This window comes from Entelurus aequoreus, linkage group LG17, assembly GCF_033978785.1.
Source record: "Entelurus aequoreus isolate RoL-2023_Sb linkage group LG17, RoL_Eaeq_v1.1, whole genome shotgun sequence".
NCBI lineage: Eukaryota > Metazoa > Chordata > Actinopteri > Syngnathiformes > Syngnathidae > Entelurus > Entelurus aequoreus.
Genome location: NC_084747.1, coordinates 24,258,792 through 24,284,093, shown reverse-complemented (window position 1 = coordinate 24,284,093; position 25,302 = coordinate 24,258,792). Strand labels below are relative to the sequence as shown.

At 39.8% G+C, this 25,302-nt stretch overlaps 1 protein-coding gene across 7 annotated transcripts in view; it reads right to left on the bottom strand.

Annotated features, from left to right (window-relative positions):
* Positions 1 to 25,302, bottom strand: part of LOC133632729 (putative histone-lysine N-methyltransferase PRDM6) — a 157,888-nt gene that overhangs the window by 110,410 nt on the left and 22,176 nt on the right. For 6 of the 7 annotated variants that reach the window (XM_062025355.1, XM_062025354.1, XM_062025357.1 and 3 more), the window contains 3 exons: positions 24,004 to 24,346; positions 5,488 to 5,636; positions 5,263 to 5,421 (listed from right to left, as the gene is read on the bottom strand). In XM_062025355.1, coding sequence (XP_061881339.1) covers positions 5,263 to 5,421; positions 5,488 to 5,636; positions 24,004 to 24,346 — 651 coding nt within the window. Of the gene's footprint in view, positions 1 to 5,262; positions 5,422 to 5,487; positions 5,637 to 24,003; positions 24,347 to 25,209 lie in introns of all 7 variants that reach the window. The other variant, XM_062025360.1, reaches the window with a different exon arrangement.

The following is a 25,302-nucleotide window of genomic DNA, read 5'->3' as shown; positions in this document are numbered from 1 at the left end:
AAATCCTCGAAAAAATTGTAGCACAGCAGCTAAATGAACACTTAGTGACTAACAATCTCTGTGAACCTTTTCAATCCGGTTTCAGGGCAAATCACTCTACGGAGACAGCCCTCGCAAAAATGACTAATGATCTATTGCTAACGATGGATTCTGATGCGTCATCTATGTTGCTGCTTCTTCATCTTAGCGCCGCTTTCGATACTGTTGATCATAATATTTTATTAGAGCGTATCAAAACGCGTATTGGTATGTCAGACTTAGCCTTGTCTTGGTTTAACTCTTATCTTACTGACAGGATGCAGTGCGTCTCCCATAACAATGTGACCTCGGACTATGTTAAGGTAACATGCGGAGTTCCCCAGGGTTCGGTTCTTGGCCCTGCACTCTTTAGTATTTACATGCTGCCGCTGGGTGACATCATACGCAAGTACGGTGTTAGCTTTCACTGTTATGCTGATGACACTCAACTCTACATGCCCCTAAAGCTGACCAACACGCCGGATTGTAGTCAGCTGGAGGCGTGTCTTAATGAAATTAAACAATGGATGTCCGCTAACTTTTTGCAACTCAACGCTAAGAAAACGGAAATGCTGATTATCGGTCCTGCTAGACACCGACATCTATTTAATAATACCACCTTAACATTTGACAACCAAACAATTAAACAAGGAGACTCGGTAAAGAATCTGGGTATTATCTTCCACCCAACTCTCTCGTTTGAGTCACACATTAAGAGTGTTACTAAAACGGCCTTCTTTCATCTCCGTAATATCGCTCAAATTCGTTCCATTTTGTCCACAAGCGATGCTGAGATCATTATCCATGCGTTCGTTACATCTCGTCTCGATTACTGTAACGTTTTATTTTGGGGCCTCCCTATGTCTAGCATTAAAAGATTACAGATGGTACAAAATGCGGCTGCAAGGCTTTTGACAAAAACAAGAAAGTTTGATCATATTACGCCTATACTGGCTCACTTGCACTGGCTTCCTGTGCACTTAAGATGCGACTTTAAGGTTTTACTACTTACGTATAAAATACTACACGGTCAAGCTCCTGCCTATCTTGCCGATTGTATTGTACCATATGTCCCGGCAAGAAATCTGCGTTCAAAGAACTCCGGCTTATTAGTGATTCCCAGAGCCCAAAAAAAGTCTGCGGGCTATAGAGCGTTTTCTATTCGGGCTCCAGTACTCTGGAACGCCCTCCCGGTAAAAGTTAGAGATGCTACCTCAGTAGAAACATTTAAGTCTCATCTTAAAACTCATTTGTATACTCTAGCCTTTAAATAGACTCCCTTTTTAGACCAGTTGATCTGCCGTTTCTTTTCTTCTCTGCTCCCAACCCGGGGTGGACCGCTAGCCTGTCCATCAGATGGGGACATCTCTACGCTGCTGACCCGTCTCCACTCGGGATGGTTCCTGCTGGCCCCACTATGGACTGGACTTTCGCTGATGTGTTGGACTTTCACAATATTATGTCAGACCCACTCCACATCCATTGCTTTCGGTCTCCCCTAGAGGGTTACCCACATATGCGGTCCTCTCCAAGGTTTCTCATAGTCATTCACATTCACATCCCACTGGGGTGAGTTTTCCTTGCCCGTATGTGGGCTCTGTACCGAGGATGTCGTTGTGGCTTGTACAGCCCTTTGAGACACTTGTGATTTAGGGCTATATAAATAAACATTGATTGATTGATTGATTGATGTAGAAGCAACAGTCTGGACCTCCACATGTAGGAGCAACAGTCTGGACCTCCACATGTAGGAGCAACAGTCTGGACCTCCACATGTAGGAGCAACAGTCTGGACCTCCACATGTAGAAGCAACAGTCTGGACCTCCACATGTAGGAGCAACAGTCTGGACCTCCACATGTAGGAGCAACAGTCTGGACCTCCACATGTAGGAGCAACAGTCTGGACCTCCACATGTAGGAGCAACAGTCTGGACCTCCACATGTAGAAGCAACAGTCTGGACCTCCACATGTAGAAGCAACAGTCTGGACCTCCACATGTAGAAGCAACAGTCTGGACCTCCACATGTAGGAGCAACAGTCTGGACCTCCACATGTAGAAGCAACAGTCTGGACCTCCACATGTAGGAGCAACAGTCTGGACCTCCACATGTAGGAGCAACAGTCTGGACCTCCACATGTAGGAGCAACAGTCTGGACCTCCACATGTAGGAGCAACAGTCTGGACCTCCACATGTAGAAGCAACAGTCTGGACCTTCACATGTAGGAGCAACAGTCTGGACCTCTACATGTAGGAGCAACAGTCTGGACCTCCACATGTAGGAGCAACAGTCTGGACCTCCACATGTAGGAGCAACAGTCTGGACCTCCACATGTAGAAGCAACAGTCTGGACCTCCACATGTAGAAGCAACAGTCTGGACCTCCACATGTAGAAGCAACAGTCTGGACCTCCACATGTAGAAGCAACAGTCTGGACCTCCACATGTAGAAGCAACAGTCTGGACCTCCACATGTAGAAGCAACAGTCTGGACCTCCACATGTAGAAGCAACAGTCTGGACCTCCACATGTAGGAGCAACAGTCTGGACCTCCACATGTAGAAGCAACAGTCTGGACCTCCACATGTAGGAGCAACAGTCTGGACCTCCACATGTAGGAGCAACAGTCTGGACCTCCACATGTAGGAGCAACAGTCTGGACCTCCACATGTAGGAGCAACAGTCTGGACCTCCACATGTAGAAGCAACAGTCTGGACCTCCACATGTAGGAGCAACAGTCTGGACCTCCACATGTAGGAGCAACAGTCTGGACCTCCACATGTAGAAGCAACAGTCTGGACCTTCACATGTAGGAGCAACAGTCTGGACCTCTACATGTAGGAGCAACAGTCTGGACCTTCACATGTAGGAGCAACAGTCTGGACCTCCACATGTAGGAGCAACAGTCTGGACCTCCACATGTAGAAGCAACAGTCTGGACCTCCACATGTAGAAGCAACAGTCTGGACCTCCACATGTAGAAGCAACAGTCTGGACCTCCACATGTAGAAGCAACAGTCTGGACCTCCACATGTAGAAGCAACAGTCTGGACCTCCACATGTAGAAGCAACAGTCTGGACCTCCACATGTAGAAGCAACAGTCTGGACCTCCACATGTAGGAGCAACAGTCTGGACCTCCACATGTAGGAGCAACAGTCTGGACCTCCACATGTAGGAGCAACAGTCTGGACCTCCACATGTAGAAGCAACAGTCTGGACCTCCACATGTAGGAGCAACAGTCTGGACCTCCACATGTAGAAGCAACAGTCTGGACCTCCACATGTAGGAGCAACAGTCTGGACCTCCACATGTAGAAGCAACAGTCTGGACCTCCACATGTAGAAGCAACAGTCTGGACCTCCACATGTAGGAGCAACAGTCTGGACCTCCACATGTAGGAGCAACAGTCTGGACCTCCACATGTAGGAGCAACAGTCTGGACCTCCACATGTAGAAGCAACAGTCTGGACCTGGGTCTGACGCCATGTTCTCAGCGAGCCGCCTCATCAATCAGCAGGCTGATAATGCCTCAGACATCCCATAATATTTGGAGAAGCGAGCTGCTTTCTCACACAACAACTGGAGCGTTAAGTGTGTGCGGGGGAGGGGAGCAGACGTCTTCTTCAGCGTCGCCATGACAACAGTGATGGCGTGATCCCAGGTGGTTGACTTGAGGTGTGCAACAGCGCCACCTACATCAGTTGGACCTGGGCGACCTTTCCCAATAAAAGTTGAGGACCGTTGAAGGGACATAAAAGTCCAAGTGATGATGTCATGGCGGTTCTTTAATAAAGTCTGATGGATGGAACATGAACAAATAAAAGCTGCTTTATGATCCAGAGTAGGAGATTCCGACAGGCCCAGTAGAGTTCTGGGAATCCTGGCGGGCCTCACGCTAACTAAATATTTCGCCTCAAGCTGCTTTGCTTTCTTAGCACGACAGACTCACAGGACCCGTGACAGCTTCATGTGTTTTCCCTGGAACTTCTCCGGTCTGGGTCCACCAGAACCTGGTCTTCTGCTCCCTGCCAGTCCAACTTATGGGGAACCAGGCTAAAGAAAAGTCTGGACATTCCTGGGCACACTAGTAAGAAACTCCAGCGGCAGGGTTCAAAGGTCACATCCTGCTGCTCCTCATTATGGACAACATGAGACAAGCTTCCTGATTGGCTGGCAGACTGCTCTTAGCCAATCATGTCACAGCTTGATGATGTAGTAGAATTTATGACCTTTGACCTATAGTTCATGTCTGTCAAAAATGTATGCTCGTTTTGATTTCTCTTCCTCTTCTGTGGGACAAAAGTGAAAGTAAGTCGTGCCAACCTGTCTACAGAATGTGTTGACTGTCTAAAGGATTCCAGTTGTTATGGAACAGATAGGGAAAAACAACAAGACATTGACGCACTCGATAAGGAACAATGACGCACAAAAGACATATAAAAAATGGCAGAAGACCGGAACTCGAGAGTGATTTTGGCTTGTGTGTGTCTTGTTTACTCCGGAGTAACATGTGGTCTGTCTGCACGGCCAACTTAATTCAACCTGCACTTCTGATAATGGGTAAATAAATTTGTTGTACTAAACTACTTTTGTTGCCTGTTTAAGCTTCGGACAATCCACTACAATGACATTAGAAGAGAACACTTGTATCAGTGCACTTCAGGAAGTACACTCAAAGGATGAAGTTTCTTCAACGTTGCCATGATTACACAAAGTGATACAGAAGTGCACGTTAGCGGCAGACAGCAGATATTTAAGGTGTGGTATCCATTCTCACATGAAAACATGAAGACTTCGGGTATTTAGGGTGATGTAGTATATTGTGAACATGAACACAAAAGGTAACAACTTGTCAATGAGGCAATGCTTTAGTGTTTTTATGCTCATAACATGGAACTGACTTTTATGCTGATTGTCCTTAATACATCTACAACTACAAAAGCAGTGAAGTTGTCACCGTGTAAATAAATGGTCAATAAAAAGAGAATACAACAAATCCTTTTCAACTTGTCTTCAATAGACTGCAAAGACAAGATATTTCATGTTCACACTGACAAACTTTGCTATTTTTGCAAATAATCATGAACTTAGAATGGAATGGCAGCAACACATTGCAAAAAAGGCATTTTTACCAGTGTGTTACATGGCCTTTCCTTTTAACAACAAGGTTTGGGAACTGAGGAGACACATTTTTACTCAGTCCAGGACTGAATAACCTCTAGCTAGGACTCTCACTCACCTCCCATAGGTGTCGTGTGTTCCTGGTGGCGCCCAAGCGGACTTTGTCCAGCATCAGAGGGACGCCCTGGAATGGTCCGATCCAAGTTCCCTGGGGAACCCTTTGGGCGGCACAGATGCCGTACCCCAGGCCGGGGACGGTGCTGGTGCACAGGCACACCTGCAAACCAAACACACCTTTTAGGTCAAAGGCAAGTTGACCACAGGGGGTGGGGGGGGGGCTCACCTCCCGGGGGAGGTCTCTCAGCCAATCAGGGACATCGGGCAGGGCAACGGGTGCGGCGGTGCTGCTGGTGCCGACCAGCCTCCTCAGGGAATGCAGCGGTCCGTGCATGGGACACTCGCCGTTGTGGTTGTCGGCGCACATGTCACAACCTGCGCAGGAAGACTTGCAAAGGTGAGCCTTCCTTTTTCTGTCAACAAGTCAAATCATTCCTTGTGATGATTATCAGAGTCCCACAAGAAATGTTCTGGCTAAGGTGATCACAGTCCTGCTATGTTCAATTGAAGTTTGGACCCTGATGTAAAACCGCCTGCAGTGCGTCATGGGCGTGTTATTAGGTCTGACACTGCAGCCGCCTTCTCTCCTTTGTTCACTGTGTCCATGCAGAGTATACCACACTCCTTTGTTCACTGTGTCCATGCAGAGTATACCACACTCCTTTGTTCACTGTGTCCATGCAGAGTATACCACACTCCTTTGTTCACTGTGTCCATGCAGAGTATACCACACTCCTTTGTTCACTGTGTCCATGCAGAGTATACCACACTCCATTGTTCACTGTGTCCATGCAGAGTATATCACACTCCATTGTTCACTGTGTCCATGCAGAGTATATCACACTCCTTTGTTCACTGTGTCCATGCAGAGTATACCACACTCCTTTGTTCACTGTGTCCATGCAGAGTATATCACACTCCTTTGTTCACTGTGTCCATGCAGAGTATATCACACTCCATTGTTCACTGTGTCCATGCAGAGCATACCACAGTCCTTTGTTCACTGTGTCCATGCAGAGTATACCACACTCCTTTGTTCACTGTGTCCATGCAGAGTATATCACATTCCTTTGTTCACTGTGTCCATGCAGAGTATATCACACTCCTTTGTTCACTGTGTCCATGCAGAGTATATCACATTCCTTTGTTCACTGTGTCCATGCAGAGTATATCACATTCCTTTGTTCACTGTGTCCATGCAGAGTATATCACACTCTTTTGTTCACTGTGTCCATGCAGAGTATATCACACTCCTTTGTTCACTGTGTCCATGCAGAGTATACCACACTCCTTTGTTCACTGTGTCCATGCAGAGTATATCACACTCCTTTGTTCACTGTGTCCATGCAGAGTATATCACACTCTGCAGACACTGAACAATTGATGTGCTCTTTTATTTACATGTTCTGAGGTTCTGGACAGTATAGCGCCCCTCAGAGCTATACGTCCAAAGCCAACACAGGAGCCTCGGCTCAATGACACCACACGCACAGCTCGGCGTGAGTGGCGAAGGGCGGAGCGCAAGTGGAAAGGGGATCACTTGGAGGTCTCATCAAATTTTAAAAGAAAACTGTCAGAATTATCAAAGTGTGGTTAAAGCTGAGAAAATAAAATATCCGTCAGACTTAATTTCAAATAGTGTCAACAAGCCACGTGTTCTTTTTAAAACTATTAGTTATGTTCTTAATCCGAATCCAGCCACTTTACTGGAGATGACAAGTGAAACTTGGGAAAAATGTCTCTCCTTTTTTAACGACAAGGTTGCTTCTATTCGGGCAAATCTTTCTCCTTCTTCATTGAGTTTGAATGTGGCCACTCAGTGCTCGGCTGTGTTTAGTCACTTTGAGCCTGTGTCCATGCCTGAGCTTACAGGAATAGTTGACAAACTAAAACCCTGGTCCTGTCCCACAGACCCAGTCCCCCCTCGCTTTTTTAAAGAAGTCTGGGACACTATTGACTTGTCTGTTAGGGACATCATCAACAGCAGCTTCATTTCTGCCAGTGTGCCCTCTTTTTGTAAAAGAGCTGTTGTTGAGCCTTTGATTTAAAAAAAACAGGTCTTGATCCTACAAGTTTGTCAAATTATCGGCCCATTTCTAAATTACCTTTTGTGTCCAAAATTTTGGAGAAATGTGTTTTGGCGCAACTGCAGCCTTTTTTAGATAAAAATAGCACTTTAGATCCACTTCAGTCTGGATACAAAAGTTTGCACAGTACTGAATCTGCACTTTTAAAGGTATTTACTGATTTGCTTTTAATGAGACTGTGTGGGTGTCAGGGGGACTGCATTAGAGTGGTTCAGATCCTACCTGTCAGAGAGGTCCTTCTCTGTCAGGCTGGGGGACGCCACCTCTTCTTCTGCTCCGCTTTACTGTGGTGTCCCCCAGGGATCTATTCTAGGCCCCATCCTGTTTTCCCTATACATTCTCCCTCTTGGAGAGATTTTTAAGAAACATGGAGTGTCTTATCACTTTTATGCAGACGACTGCCAAATGTATATGCCGATTTCAAAAGGCCACGGCCCCCTGACACCCCTTCTCAACTGTCTATGTGATGTCAAGGCTTGGTTAGCCCAGAATGTTTTAATAATGAATGAGGGAAAAACGGAAATTTCAGTTTTTGGTCCGGCCCTCACTGATTTGGGACCATTGCAAAATGATGTGTCACCAGTCTTGGCGTCACTATAGACAGCCATTTTAAACTTGACAAACAAGTCAATGGCGTTTTAAAATCCTGTTTTTATCATCTTCGTCTTTTAGTAAAGGTAAAACCGTTTTTATCTTTGAACCTTTTTGAAGAAGTGGTGCATGCTTTTATTTCAAGTGGCCTGGACTACTGCGATGCACTTTATGCTGGCATTAGTCAAAAAGCTCTCTCCCGCTTGCAGTTAGTCCAGAAGGCGGCAGCAGGACTTTTAACAGGGGCCAGGAGACGCCAGCATATTCTTCAGAGTTTGCACTGGCTCCCTGTTCATTTTACAATTGATTTTAAAACCTTGCTGTTGGTTTTTAAAGCTTTACATGGACTGGCACCTCAATATATCTCGGACCTCATCCAAATTTACACTCCTGCGCGCGCTCTGAGGTCCGAAAGCCAGGTCCAGCTCGTAGTGCCCAAGACCAGACTTAAAACCAGGGGAGACAGGGCCTTCTCTGTGGTCGGCCCTAAGCTCTGGAACACTCTGCCCCTCCATGTTCAAACTGCTCCCACAGTGGAGTGTTTTAAGTCTCGTCTTAAGACCCACTTTTATTCTTTGGCTTTTAACACTACGTGAGTTGTGTGCTCCTCTGTTGTCCTGTGTTTTTAACATTTTCATTTCTATTTACTGTTTTAATTGGTTTTACCCTTTAAAATCATTTTTAATCATATTTATTTTATATTGTTTTTTTTTTTTATATATATATTGGTTTTATATGTATTTATTTTTTGTTTTTATTCAGTCATTGGTGAAGCTAAGGATAATATTTGAATATTGTTTTTAATATTGTTGTGCAGCACTTTGGAAACACTTTGTTGTTTAAATGTGCTATATAAATAAAGTGGATTGGATTGGATAAGACAGGGCTGTCAAACGTACGCTCCGTCCCAGCAGACCTAGAAACTGCTGTTCTAAATCAATCCACTAGATGTCGCAATAGCAATTGTGTTTATGCCTGCTGTCTCCTTTCAGGAACAACAGAAGAAGAAGAGTCATTGAATGTGGCGCACATTTTCCTTACCTTGAAAAGAAGTTGTTTTTTTGTACTTGACAACAAATCAAAGTAACATAATATATTGCAAATCACACAAAGTCCTACGCTATTTTTAACTTTTATTACCAATCTTACGATAACAAACGGCACAATTCCAACAGCTTTTACCTCCCGTGCAAACACTTCTGTCTCCATGCTTACACAACACTCCCTCAATCTCCGCCAATCACGATATGTTTGCAAACGTGGGAAAAACTGACATTAAATCCAAACCACACCAACATAAAACATTAGCTGGTGGTTACAGAATGAATTGATATATTTATGTGTGCACTATTGACAATCGATGTACCCAAAACTCCACCACAGGAAAAAGACTTTGATTACCGAAAATTGTCTGGAGCGTTGTCAGCATGTCTGTGATTTTGATGTATAATGCAGATATACCCACAGACAGCCATCTACAAAGAGTGCAAATATTAAGAGGACAGTGGCGTAGTTTAAGGAAAGAAAGTCCAACTGGAGGAGCAGCGCCAAGCAAGTGTGACGTCATGCGGACATGGAGGGACAGAAGTAGTCTCTAAACACGACCACATTCTATAATAACACCAGAAGAAGATGCTAGTAGTTTTTCATTTAAAAAATCATTAAAAGTCTCAACAAAGTGCCTTGTACAAAAAGCAGCCACAGGATAAAAATAAATATGTAATACTAAGTTGTTAAATGTATGTATACTAGGGGTGGAACGCTACGTGTATTTGTATTCAACCCTTTCGGTACGGGGGGTTCAGTTTGGAACGGAGGTGCACCCAACGAGTTTCCACACGGGCATATTAAGTAGCGAACCGCACCACGGACGGACATAAGCAGCGTACCGCACAATGTGTAAAGAATGCACACTGAGGCACAACACATGGCATGCTAGCTACGACAACATGCAAAGGCCAGAGCTGGAAGACCCTCCTGCCTCCTCAATATCTCCCCTTCGAGGTGCGATACAACAATGGAGGACGAGAGGTGGACAAAGCGAAAGCGGTTTGCCGACATTGTTCAGCAGCGGTAGGGTATGCTTCTGGCAACATGTCCAACATGCTAACCCATTTCAAGCGTGGCCTCATACAAAGCAGTCTCAAGCTTTCCACTAGATTCTGCAGGAAGAACTATTCATATAACTTAGCCACATTCATATATCTTCTTACTGCCAACTTAGCCAGGCACTAATATCTTCTTACTGACAACTTAGCCAGGCACTAATATCCTCTTACTGCCAACTTAGCCACATTCATATATCTTCTTACTGCCAACTTAGCCAGGCACTAATATCCTCTTACTGCCAACTTAGCCAGGCACTACATTCATATATCCTCTTACTGCCAACTTAGCCAGGCACTACATTCATATATCCTCTTACTGCCAACTTAGCCAGGCACTACATTCATATATCCTCTTACTGCCAACTTAGCCAGGCACTACATTCATATATCCTCTTACTGCCAACTTAGCCAGGCACTAATATCCTCTTACTGCCAACTTAGCCAGGCACTACATTCATATATCCTCTTACTGCCAACTTAGCCAGGCACTAATATCCTCTTACTGCCAACTTAGCCAGGCACTACATTCATATATCCTCTTACTGCCAACTTAGCCAGGCACTACATTCATATATCCTCTTACTGACAACTTAGCCAGGCACTACATTCATATATCCTCTTACTGCCAACTTAGCCAGGCACTACATTCATATATCCTCTTACTGCCAACTTAGCCAGGCACTACATTCATATATCCTCTTACTGCCAACTTAGCCAGGCACTAATATCCTCTTACTGCCAACTTAGCCAGGCACTACATTCATATATCCTCTTACTGCCAACTTAGCCAGGCACTACATTCATATATCCTCTTACTGCCAACTTAGCCAGGCACTACATTCATATATCCTCTTACTGCCAACTTAGCCAGGCACTACATTCATATATCCTCTTACTGACAACTTAGCCAGGCACTACATTCATATATCCTCTTACTGACAACTTAGCCAGGCACTACATTCATATATCCTCTTACTGCCAACTTAGCCAGGCACTACATTCATATATCCTCTTACTGCCAACTTAGCCAGGCACTACATTCATATATCCTCTTACTGCCAACTTAGCCAGGCACTACATTCATATATCCTCTTACTGCCAACTTAGCCAGGCACTACATTCATATATCCTCTTACTGCCAACTTAGCCAGGCACTACATTCATATATCCTCTTACTGACAACTTAGCCAGGCACTACATTCATATATCCTCTTACTGACAACTTAGCCAGGCACTACATTCATATATCCTCTTACTGCCAACTTAGCCAGGCACTACATTCATATATCCTCTTACTGCCAACTTAGCCAGGCACTACATTCATATATCCTCTTACTGCCAACTTAGCCAGGCACTACATTCATATATCCTCTTACTGCCAACTTAGCCAGGCACTACATTCATATATCCTCTTACTGACAACTTAGCCAGGCACTACATTCATATATCCTCTTACTGCCAACTTAGCCAGGCACTACATTCATATATCCTCTTACTGACAACTTAGCCAGGCACTACATTCATATATCCTCTTACTGACAACTTAGCCAGGCACTACATTCATATATCCTCTTACTGACAACTTAGCCAGGCACTACATTCATATATCCTCTTACTGCCAACTTAGCCAGGCACTACATTCATATATCCTCTTACTGCCAACTTAGCCAGGCACTACATTCATATATCCTCTTACTGCCAACTTAGCCAGGCACTACATTCATATATCCTCTTACTGCCAACTTAGCCAGGCACTACATTCATATATCCTCTTACTGCCAACTTAGCCAGGCACTACATTCATATATCCTCTTACTGACAACTTAGCCAGGCACTACATTCATATATCCTCTTACTGACAACTTAGCCAGGCACTACATTCATATATCCTCTTACTGCCAACTTAGCCAGGCACTACATTCATATATCCTCTTACTGCCAACTTAGCCAGGCACTACATTCATATATCCTCTTACTGCCAACTTAGCCAGGCACTACATTCATATATCCTCTTACTGCCAACTTAGCCAGGCACTACATTCATATATCCTCTTACTGACAACTTAGCCAGGCACTACATTCATATATCCTCTTACTGCCAACTTAGCCAGGCACTACATTCATATATCCTCTTACTGACAACTTAGCCAGGCACTACATTCATATATCTTCTTACTGCCAACTTAGCCAGGCACTACATTCATATATCCTCTTACTGCCAACTTAGCCAGGCACTACATTCATATATCCTCTTACTGCCAACTTAGCCAGGCACTACATTCATATATCCTCTTACTGCCAACTTAGCCAGGCACTACATTCATATATCCTCTTACTGCCAACTTAGCCAGGCACTAATATCCTCTTACTGCCAACTTAGCCAGGCACTACATTCATATATCCTCTTACTGCCAACTTAGCCAGGCACTACATTCATATATCCTCTTACTGCCAACTTAGCCAGGCACTACATTCATATATCCTCTTACTGACAACTTAGCCAGGCACTACATTCATATATCCTCTTACTGCCAACTTAGCCAGGCACTACATTCATATATCCTCTTACTGCCAACTTAGCCAGGCACTACATTCATATATCCTCTTACTGCCAACTTAGCCAGGCACTACATTCATATATCCTCTTACTGCCAACTTAGCCAGGCACTACATTCATATATCCTCTTACTGCCAACTTAGCCAGGCACTAATATCCTCTTACTGCCAACTTAGCCAGGCACTACATTCATATATCCTCTTACTGCCAACTTAGCCAGGCACTACATTCATATATCCTCTTACTGCCAACTTAGCCAGGCACTACATTCATATATCCTCTTACTGCCAACTTAGCCAGGCACTACATTCATATATCCTCTTACTGCCAACTTAGCCAGGCACTACATTCATATATCCTCTTACTGCCAACTTAGCCAGGCACTAATATCCTCTTACTGCCAACTTAGCCAGGCACTACATTCATATATCCTCTTACTGCCAACTTAGCCAGGCACTAATATCCTCTTACTGCCAACTTAGCCAGGCACTACCTCGCCATACCTGCTAGCTCCGTGCCCAGTGAAAGGGTATTTTCCACAGCTGGAGACATTGTAACTGCAAGCAGGTTTGCTCTTTCTGCACACAAAGTGGATTTTTGTGGCAAGAAACATGAGTTGACTTGAAACTGTTTAATGTTGCACTTTTTATATGTAGTAGACAAGTTTTGTCATTTTATTTCATCTGAACAACAACTTGAAGCAGTTTAATGTTGCACTTTATATGTACAAAAGTTTTGTTAAGAAACCTATTCTGAGCCCTATCTTATTTAGTTTTATTTGATATATGTTGACCACATTAACCCTGGCAATGGACCCTGTGTGTGTATGTAATGTATGTTAGCATTCATGACTACCTGTGTGTATATACAGTATGTATGTTAGCATTCATGACTACCTGTGTGTATATGTAATGTATGTTAGCATTCATGACTACCTGTGTGTATATACAGTATGTATGTTAGCATTCATGACTACCTGTGTGTGTATGTAATGTATGTTAGCATTCATGACTACCTGTGTGTATATACAGTATGTATGTTAGCATTCATGACTACCTGTGTGTATATGTAATGTATGTTAGCATTCATGACTACCTGTGTGTATATACAGTATGTATGTTAGCATTCATGACTACCTGTGTGTATATGTAATGTATGTTAGCATTCATGACTACCTGTGTGTATATGTAATGTATGTTAGCATTCATGACTACCTGTGTGTGTATATACAGTATGTATGTTAGCATTCATGACTACCTGTGTGTGTATGTAATGTATGTTAGCATTCATGACTACCTGTGTGTATATACCAGGGGTCGGCAACCCGCGGCTCCGGAGCCGCATGCGGCTCTTTGACCACTCTGCTACATACTTGCCGACCCCCCCGATTTTCCCAGGAGACTTATGGATCTCAGTGCCTCTCCAAGATTACTCCCAGGGAAAATATAATTCTGTTTACACTCTAATTACTAAATAAAGGGAGTGCCCTAAATGCACTGCAGTAATTGTCCTCTATAGCATTTTACTAACAGCGTGCCAGCCCGGCCACATGTTGTATGTTGCTTTTACTTGCAAATGTAGGAGACAGCAAAGCATACTTAGTCATCAGCCACACAGTTTACACTGACGGTAGCCGTATCAAACAACTTTAACACTGTTACGTTACAAATATGCGCCACACTGTGAACCCACACCAAAAAAGAATGAAAAACACATTTCTGGAGAACATCCCACCGTAACACAACATAAACACAACACAACCAATACCCAGAATCCCATGCAGCCCTAACTCTTCCGGTCTACATTATACACCCCCGCTACCACCAAATCCCCCCACACATCAACCCCCCCCCCTCCGTGCGTTGGTTGAGCGGAAGAGTTAGGGCTGCATGGGATTCTGGGTATTGGTACCGTCAGTGTAAGATGTGTGGCTGCTTAGGTAGTACGCCTTGCTGTCACTTACGTGAGCTAGTTGAAACTGCATTCTACATGTGGTCGAGCAGGTACACTGTTTGGACAGACTGCCATTCATTCAAAACTCGCGGGCCGCACTAACATCACATTTCCACATTAAAGTGCGTGCCGGTGCGTGTGTCTGAGACCCCTGGTTAACTTAGCACAAAGCATTTAAGCTTAGTATGCGGTGTTTTTTCATTTTAAATTTTAAATTTTTTGTGGCTCCCATTACTTTCTTTAATTTGTGAAACTTGCCAAAATGGCTCTTTGAGTGGTAAAGGTTGCCGACCCCTGGTATATACAGTATGTATGTTAGCATTCATGACTACCTGTGTGTATATGTAATGTATGTTAGCATTCATGACTACCTGTGTGTATATGTAATGTATGTTAGCATTCATGACTACCTGTTTGTATATACAGTATGTATGTTAGCATTCATGACTACCTGTGTGTGTATGTAATGTATGTTAGCATTCATGAATACCTGTGTGTATATATGTATGTTAGCATTCATGAATACTTGTGTGTATATATGTATGTTAGCATTCATGAATACCTGTGTGTATATATGTATGTTAGCATTCATGACTACCTGTGTGTATATATGTATGTTAGCATTCATGACTACCTGTGTGTATATATGTATGTTAGCATTCATGAATACTTGTGTGTATATATGTATGTTAGCATTCATGAATACCTGTGTGTATATATGTATGTTAGCATTCATGACTACCTGTGTGTATATATGTATGTTAGCATTCATGACTACCTGTGTGTGTATGTAATGTATGTTAGCATTCATGAATACCTGTGTGTATATATGTATGTTAGCATTCATGAATACTTGTGTGTATATATGTATGTTAGCATTCATGAATACCTGTGTGTATATATGTATGTTAGCATTCATGACTACCTGTGTGTATATATGTATGTTAGCATTCATGAATACTTGTGTGTATATATGTATGTTAGCATTCATGACTACCTGTGTGTATATATGTATGTTAGCATTCATGAATACTTGTGTGTATATATGTATGTTAGCATTCATGACTACCTGTGTATATATGTATGTTAGCATTCATGACAAGCAACCATTTCCACATCAACACCGTATGAAACAAATAGTCAACAACAGAAGGAGATAACGTCCGCAGGAACCTACCACATAGTGAAGGACATACACTATTTGATGTCCTATTATGCAGGAACCTACCACATAGTGAAGGACATACACTATTTGATGTCCTATTATGCAGGAACCTACCACATAGTGAAGGACATACACTATTTGATGTCCTATTATGCAGGAACCTACCACATAGTGAAGGACATACACTATTTGATGTCCTATTATGCAGGAACCTACCACATAGTGAAGGACATACACTATTTGATGTCCTATTATGCAGGAACCTACCACATAGTGAAGGACATACACTATTTGATGTCCTATTATGCAGGAACCTACCACATAGTGAAGGACATACACTATTTGATGTCCTATTATGCAGGAACCTACCACATAGTGAAGGACATACACTATTTGATGTCCTATTATGCAGGAACCTACCACATAGTGAAGGACATACACTATTTGATGTCCTATTATGCAGGAACCTACCACATAGTGAAGGACATACTTCTGATTAAGGAAATGTATAAGAAACAAAAAAACAATGAAAGTGTCAACTGTATATGGCTTGTATACATGCATTTTCATGAAAGGAATACAAATAAATGATGATGATGATGAAGGACATTCTTTGATTTCCTATTATGCAGCTCATTTTTATTTGACACTTATTGAAATATCTTCTGTGACATCATGCACAAAAGTGCACTATTAGCTTGTTTTAAAATATCTCTGACAACCTTGCACTTTCTGTTTTGCAGAGGTGTGGACTCGAGTCACATGACTTGGACTCGAGTCAGACTCGAGTCATGAATTTGATGACTTTAGACTGGACTTGACAAAATGTAAAGAGACTTGCAACTGGACTTAGACTTTAACATCAATGACTTGTGACTTCACTTGGACTTGAGCCTTTTGACTTGACATGACTTGCTACTTTCCCCAAAACCCAAAGCTTAAAAAGTTATTTGGGAGCGCTCCGTATCTTTCATTTTGTACGTCTGTGTCTATAAGCGTGTGTGCTGCTTGTCAGCGTGTGTGCTGTCAGTACAACAGCCAATCAAATTAGTTATACGTTGTTTTTATCCCACAGCTCTCATCCAATCAAATTGCAGGACAACCACCGAACAAGAGTTGTCAAACAATGCGGCAGAGAGAAACAATTATGCCAAAGTTGGTTTCGCTCGGGTATAAAAACTACGACTTGGTCAACAAAAAACGAATTGCGTATGCAAATCACGCAGTTGGAATATTACAGACGGAGACGCAACAACTTCCAACTTCGTTCGACATTTGAAGTTGCACAAAGAAGGGTAAGTTTTGAATGTAAGATAACGTTTATTGGCTAAGTAACATGACTTTTATTTGCTGTGTAGTTAAATCAGTGAGGCTGTAAACTCACTGCTAACGTCATAACCATAGACATCTTATAAGGGTACGCAGCATCGAGCGCTACTGCCTACTGGCGCAGACGAGACGCGGCGCCGCCATCTTGGAGTGGTGATCCGCTCCACTCAGTGCAATTCATTTGTCAGGAGCAATGAACTGTCAGCGCATTTAATTCATTTTACCTCACTGAATACCACTCATTTTCACGCGCTTTTTTGTCATACGTGTAGCTATGATAACGGACACATGTTTTGGCAAGTTTTATTATTCATAGTTTGCTTAACAGTAATATAATATTCTTATACGCTATAAGTGACCAGACGTCCGAGATCAAAACTGGGAATATAAGCCCAGAGAAGGGGGAAAAAACGGTAAGCTATTTTTGAATTGAAGAAACAATATGATTAGGTTATATATACATGCGTATATCCTACATAAACAATGTATGAATACATTAGATATCTATATATCCTAGGGACCTATAGACTGCAGCAGCAGAGAGTTTATTCTGTCTTGACACTTTGTATTGATATTTTGTATTACATTCTTCCCTTAAATGATAATGTTTACAGTGATTGTTATGTATGTATTTTTTATGTATGTCGCTTTGGATAAAAGCGTCTGCCAAATACTTCAACATATATAAACACCTGAAAGTCTTTATATCAGCTAAAACCACCAATCGGTTTCACTACATTCAGAATAAAACCAAATGCTGTTTTACCCAACAATGTTAGTATTTGAATATTGTTACTTGAAGACTTATTCCTGGTTACAATTATACTGTTAAGAAAGTATTGTCTTATATTTTGTCTAAAATGAGAATGCATCATAATCAGTGGTGGCTGGTGAATTTTGTTTTAGGTGGGGCAGAAAGTTTGTAAAGCAAACCCCTGTAGGGGCGTCATCCTCCCCCAGAAGATTTATTTGTGATTTTCACATACAAATATTGAAGATCTTTGCTCCTTCTCAACTTTGTGGTAATATTATTTTCATAAAATACAACCAATAGTATGTTAATGTTTGTTTTTGCAAATGTGTTTATTCTGTAAAGGAATGAGTTAAATGTTTAAAATTGTTTAAACTATTAAAATTACTGTTAATAGTGCTATTATGAATTGCAATGTCAGCACAATTTTTTTTCTTGCAATTTCAAATGCACTTGTTTTAATAAATAAATACAGCATTTTAAAAGCATACACAATCTGTGTAAAAATATTAGTATGTGGTTAAAAGGACTTGAAAGGACTCGAAACTCAAAATGCAGGACTTGGGACTCGACTTGAGACTTTCCAGTCTTGACTTTGGACTTGACTCGGGACTTGCCTGTCTTGACTCGGGACTTGACTCGAGACTTGAGGGCAAAGACTTGAGACTTACTTGTGACTTGCAAAGCAATGACTTGGTCCCACCTCTGGTGTTTTGAAATGACATGAATGTTTGTGCCACTGCTTAATAACTGTTTCATAAATACACTTTTAGTTGTGGTTTCCCTCTCTGCATGAAAGTTTAAAAGTAGCATATATTAATGCAGTATGAAGAAGAATTTTTTAATGTAGACACATAGAATCATCATGCTGCTGTGATTATATGCATCAAGTGTTCATTCAAGGCTAAGGCCAAATATCCACATACTGTATATATGGTGTTTCGTGACATGGCCTTAAATATGGAGATATTAAAAAACGGCCATATCGCCCAGCCCTACTCCAAACATTTTTGAATTCCTTCTTTCAGACACATTTGGATAAGCATCCATCTTCTGTCCAAGCAAGAAAGAGGGATGTTGAAGAGGATTTAGGACTTCTCACCAATTGAGACAGGCTGTATCGTGTCAATCGTGGCTTTGCAGATTCACAAAGTGTCCTTTCTTGTCTTTTTCAAACTGCACCGTTTTTTTTACTCAGATTTTTCAACAAGCTTGAAGTGTTTGTCGAGAGGATTATTTGTCACGTGCACATTTTCACTTGTATTTTCTGGCCAAAGAAAGCAATCCAAAGTTGTCTTTATTTTTACGTTATCGTGCCAAGATTTTACCAGCAGTAGATTTTCCTGAGCTAACATTAGTGCTAAGGTTTAGATGTGCCAGCGGTCTCAAACATTTTTGACACTTTGGGAAGTTCCCTCGCGTCACTTTGCCGCTTGTTGCCTAGCAACCACACGTGGACATTTCTTCACATCATCATCTTACTGTAATTACACACTTCATTAGTCACGTGTGTGTGTGAGGAGTAGTTGCAATTTATCATGAAAAGGAGAGAAGAAGGTAAATATTGTGATGGTCCTTTCAACTATGTGTACTTTGACAGTAATATAGTACTACACTCTCAGTGTACTCACGCTAGTATTGGATTGGACACTATTTTCTCCTTGTAACACACACACACACACACACACAATTAAGGATCCTTTGAAGGTGTGTGTGTGTGTGTGTGTGTGTGTGAGTGAGTGAACAATATGTCACAGGCGCTCCGTCCATTCAAGTGCAACAAAGACATTTTAAACAGTGTTTCATATCTTGTAAAAGCACTAAAATACTACATTATATTGTGTTCATGAAAAACATTTTAATACAAAACAATGACATTTTACAGCATGCGTGACACTAATTTTCCAATTAAATAAATACTTTTTTTTGTGCAGAATTGTTGAATTATTAAGTCTACTTTTACTCGTTGAGTATTAAAGCCTACTTTTACTAACATAGTATAAAAGTAAGATAGTATAAAAGTGTACTTTTACTAACAGTATAAAAGTAAGATAGTATAAAAGTGTAATTGTATTAACATAGTATAAAAGTAAGATAGTATAAAAGTAAGATAGTATAAAAGTGTAATTGTACTAACAGTATAAAAGTAAGATATTATAAAAGTGTAATTTTACTAACATAGTATAAAAGTAAGATAGTATAAAAGTGTAATTTTGCTAACATAGTATAAAAGTAAGATAGTATAAAAGTAAGATAGTATAAAAGTGTAATTGTACTAACATAGTATAAAAGTAAGATAGTATAAAAGTGTAATTGTATTAACATAGTATAAAAGTAAGATAGTATAAAAGTGTAATTGTACTAACATAGTATAAAAGTAAGATAGTATAAAAGTGTAATTGTACTAACATAGTATAAAAGTAAGATAGTATAAAAGTAAGATAGTATAAAAGTGTAATGTACTAACATAGTATAAAAGTAAGATAGCATAAAAGTGTAATTGTACTAACATAGTATAAAAGTAAGATAGTATAAAAGTGTAATTGTACTAACATAGTATAAAAGTAAGATAGTATAAAAGTGTAATTGTACTAACATAGTATAAAAGTAAGATAGTATAAAAGTAAGATAGTATAAAAGTGTAATTGTACTAACATAGTATAAAAGTAAGATAGTATAAAAGTGTAATTGTACTAACATAGTATAAAAGTAAGATATTATAAAAGTGTAATTGTACTAACATAGTATAAAAGTAAGATAGTATAAAAGTGTAATTGTACTAACATAGTATAAAAGTAAGATAGTATAAAAGTAAGATAGTATAAAAGTGTAATGTACTAACATAGTATAAAAGTAAGATAGCATAAAAGTGTAATTGTACTAACATAGTATAAAAGTAAGATAGTATAAAAGTGTAATTGTACTAACATAGTATAAAAGTAAGATATTATAAAAGTGTAATTGTACTAACATAGTATAAAAGTAAGATATTATAAAAGTGTAATTGTACTAACATAGTATAAAAGTAAGATATTATAAAAGTGTAATTGTACTAACATAGTATAAAAGTAAGATAGTATAAAAGTGTAATTGTACTAACATAGTATCAAATGAATTCAGCGCGGGTAGTAAACGTTGAAGCGCGGCAGCGATGAGAGCGGCGGGCGCAGAGTAACGCTCGTTTGGGACAAATCAAAGTGCATTATGGGAGATGTCAGCAATAACAACAATGATGATAAACCTAATAATGATGCCAACAGCCTATTAGGAAATAAAGATGATACTTTAAAGCCATGTGTATTATTTGCAGTGTTGGGATTGGAAATGAAAACCATGACTGTTATTTGTACTCCTCTTAATTCTTACAGCACTAATAATCATTATTATTATTATTATTACAGTGTGTGAGTGCTTTATTTACTCTCTACACACTTCTCACACACACTAATAATAAATATTATTATTACAGTGTGTGAGTGCTTTATTTACTCTCTACACACTTCTCACACACACTAATAATAAATATTATTATTACAGTGTGTGAGTGCTTTATTTACTCTCTACACACTTCTCACACACACTAATAATAATATTTATTATTAGTGTGTGTGAGTGCTTTATTTACTCCCTACACACTTCTCACACACACTAATAATAATATTTATTATTAGTGTGTGTGAGTGCTTTATTTACTCTCTCCACACTTCTCACACACACTAATAATAAATATTATTATTAGAGTAAATAAAGCGCTCACACACACTAATAATAAATATTATTATTAGAGTAAATAAAGCGCTCACACACACTAATAATAATATTTATTATTAGTGTGTGTGAGTGCTTTATTTACTCCCTACACACTTCTCACACACACTAATAATACTATTTATTATTAGTGTGTGTGAGTGCTTTATTTACTCTCTCCACACTTCTCACACACACTAATAATAAATATTATTATTAGAGTAAATAAAGCGCTCACACACACTAATAATAAATATTATTATTAGAGTAAATAAAGCGCTCACACACACTAATAATAATATTTATTATTAGTGTGTGTGAGTGCTTTATTTACTCTCTACACACTTCTCACACACACTAATAATAAATATTATTATTAGTGTGTGTGAGCGCTTTATTTACTCTAATAATAATATTTATTATTAGTGTGTGTGAGAAGTGTGTAGAGAGTAAATAAAGCGATCACACACACTAATAATAATATTTATTATTAGTGTGTGTGAGAAGTGTGTAGAGAGTAAATAAAGCGATCACACACACTAATAATAATATTTATTATTAGTGTGTGTGAGCGCTTTATTTCCTCCCGACCTCAACATGGTTGTGTTGGGATGATAAATAGCGAGCTGGTAGATCAATGACCCCCCCCCCCCCCCCCACTTGGTGACCCCCCCTTCTCTGGCAAACACAAAACTATATACAGCAATTAATTCCTGCTTGTCCCTCCATCCCTCATCGGGTGTGTTGGCGCGTATCGACGCAGATTACTGCTGATGAACCGTTTTATCACTCACTACACACACGCACGCACACACGCACACACACACACGCACACACACACACACACACACACGCACACACACACGCACACAGACACACACACAGACACACACAAACTCACACACATCTTCATCACGCACGTCGTCACACTTCACTTTGAACACAAACACACTTTGGCTTTTGCGGCAAACTCAATCTACTTTTTCTTAACATGAAATAATGCAGAAGAATCTCACCAAAATAATGATTCGGATTTTTTTTTTAAATTTTTTTACATTAGTGTGTGTGTGTGTGTGTGTGTTAAACCTTACAATCTATTAAATAGGACACCAATAACAACTAGTCCATGTTTACATCATATTTCAAATGAGGGTGAAATTAAGTGTAGTTTATTATTTTTTTTAACTGGAATTAAATAAATAAATTCCTAATTAATGAATAATAAATAAACAATAAATCACAACTGCTGATATTTCAACTTAACTTGAATTAAACAAATGAATAATAAATAAATAAATCACAACTGTTATTTCAATTTGAACTTAATAAATGAATAATAAATTAACAATAAATCACAACTGCTGTTATTCAACTTAAATTAAATGTAATAAACAAATAAACATTAACAATAAATCACAACTGCTGTTATTCAACTTAAATTAAATGTAATAAACAAATAAACATTAACAATAAATCACAACTGTTATTTCAACTTAAATTAAATGTAATAAACAAATAAACATTGATTAACAATAAATCACAACTGTTGTTATTTCAACTTAAATTAAATGTAATAAACAAATAAACATTAATTAACAAAAAATCACAACTGTTATTTCAACTTAAATTAAATGTAATAAACAAATAAACATTGATTAACAATAAATCACAACTGTTGTTATTTCAACTTAAATTAAATGTAATAAACAAATAAACATAAATTAACAATAAATCACAACTGTTATTTCAACTTAAATTAAATGTAATAAACAAATAAACATAAATTAACAATAAATCACAACTGTTATTTCAACTTAAATTAAATGTAATAAACAAATAAACATTAACAATAAATCACAACTGTTGTTATTTCAACTTAAATTAAATGTAATAAACAAATAAACATTAGTTAAATCACAACTGTTGTTATTTCAACTTAAATTCAATTTAATAAACAAATAAACATTAATTAAATCACAACTGTTATTTTAACGTAACTTGAATTTAATAAACAAATAAACATTAATTAAATCACATGTGCTGTTATTTTAACTTAACTTGAATTTAATAAACATTAATTAAATCACATCTGTTGTTATTTTAACTTAACTTGAATTTAATAAACATTAATTAAATCACATCTGTTGTTATTTTAACTTAACTTGAATTTAATAAACATTAATTAAATCACATCTGTTGTTATTTTAACTTAACTTGAATTTAATAAACAATGATTTACCAACAAATCACAACTGTTGTTTTTTCAGCTTTTAATGTCACTTTTTTTTTAAGACAAATTGTGTAAAATTCAAATTTTCCAAATGAATATTGGAAATATTTGAGTAATATGAAAGAAAAGTGTGTGTGTGTGTGTGTGTGTGTGTGTGTGTGTGTGTGTGTGTGTGTGTGTGTGTGTGTGTGTGTGTGTGTGTGTGTGTGTGTGTGTGTACATACGGCTGTTGGTGTCAAGGTTGTGGTTGTTGACGGGGATGATCTCCATCCTCTGTTGTCCATACAGGAAGTAGTCCAGCTCCTCGGCGCTCAGCTTCATCCTCCCCGACAAACTTTTCCCGCCTTGGTCGTCGCCGCCGCCGCCGCTCTTCACGCTGGACGACACCACCCCCCCGCAGCTCTGCTCCTTGGCCAGCACGTCTCCTGCTCGCTGGCCGTAGAGCCGGGAGGGGCGCAGGGGGTCTGCGGGGGCCGGCGGCACGGGCAAGAGATGCTGCCAGTGATGCAAGTACGACGCGTCCACTTTCAGGAAGGCGCTCGGCTCGCCCGGCTTCAACATGGCCGCCTGGGGGACATGACAGCTGTCAATCATCACTACAGGGCTCTTTCACAATAAAAGCAGACAAAAGTGCTACTAAATATTTTACAAGACAAGTAAAAAGTGAAGTTGAAGGGACTCCAGCACTAGACTGTAAAGTACAACTTCATAGACCCAAACAGAACCTCATAGAATTAGAGCAGGACTTCATAGAACCTAGTAGTAGAACCTCATAGAATTAGAGCAGGACTTCATAGAACCTAGTAGTAGAACCTCATAGAATTATAGCAGGACTTCATAGAAGCTAGTAGTAGAACCTCATAGAATTATAGCAGGACTTCATAGAAGCTAGTAGTAGAACCTCATAGAATTAGAGCAGGACTTCATAGAATTATAGCAGGACTTCATAGAAGCTAGTAGTAGAACCTCATAGAATTATAGCAGGACTTCATAGAAGCTAGTAGTAGAACCTCATAGAATTATAGCAGGACTTCATAGAAGCTAGTAGTAGAACCTCATAGAATTATAGCAGGACTTAGTAGAAGCTAGTAGTAGAACCTCATAGAATTATAGCAGGACTTCATAGAAGCTAGTAGTAGAACCTCATAGAATTAGAGCAGGACTTCATAGAATTATAGCAGGACTTCATAGAAGCTAGTAGTAGAACCTGATAGAATTAGAGCAGGACTTCATAGAAGCTAGTAGTAGAACCTCATAGGACTTCATAGAAGCTTCTAAGCTGGACATGGAGCCCACAAACAGAGTTACATGTTGGTGTGTAGGTGGGACGAGGCAATGAAGAAGACTAAAAGAATGGCTACTAAACATTTAAAGACCACCATGACCCGTCACAACAGCACAGAAGAAAAGTGAGGAGAAAAGAATCTTACCCCGTCAGTGAGCGAGGAGGAGGTGTTCCTCCATCAGGACACTTCTAGTGTGTGTGTGTGTGTGTGTGGAGGTGGGAGGAGTGTTCCTCCATC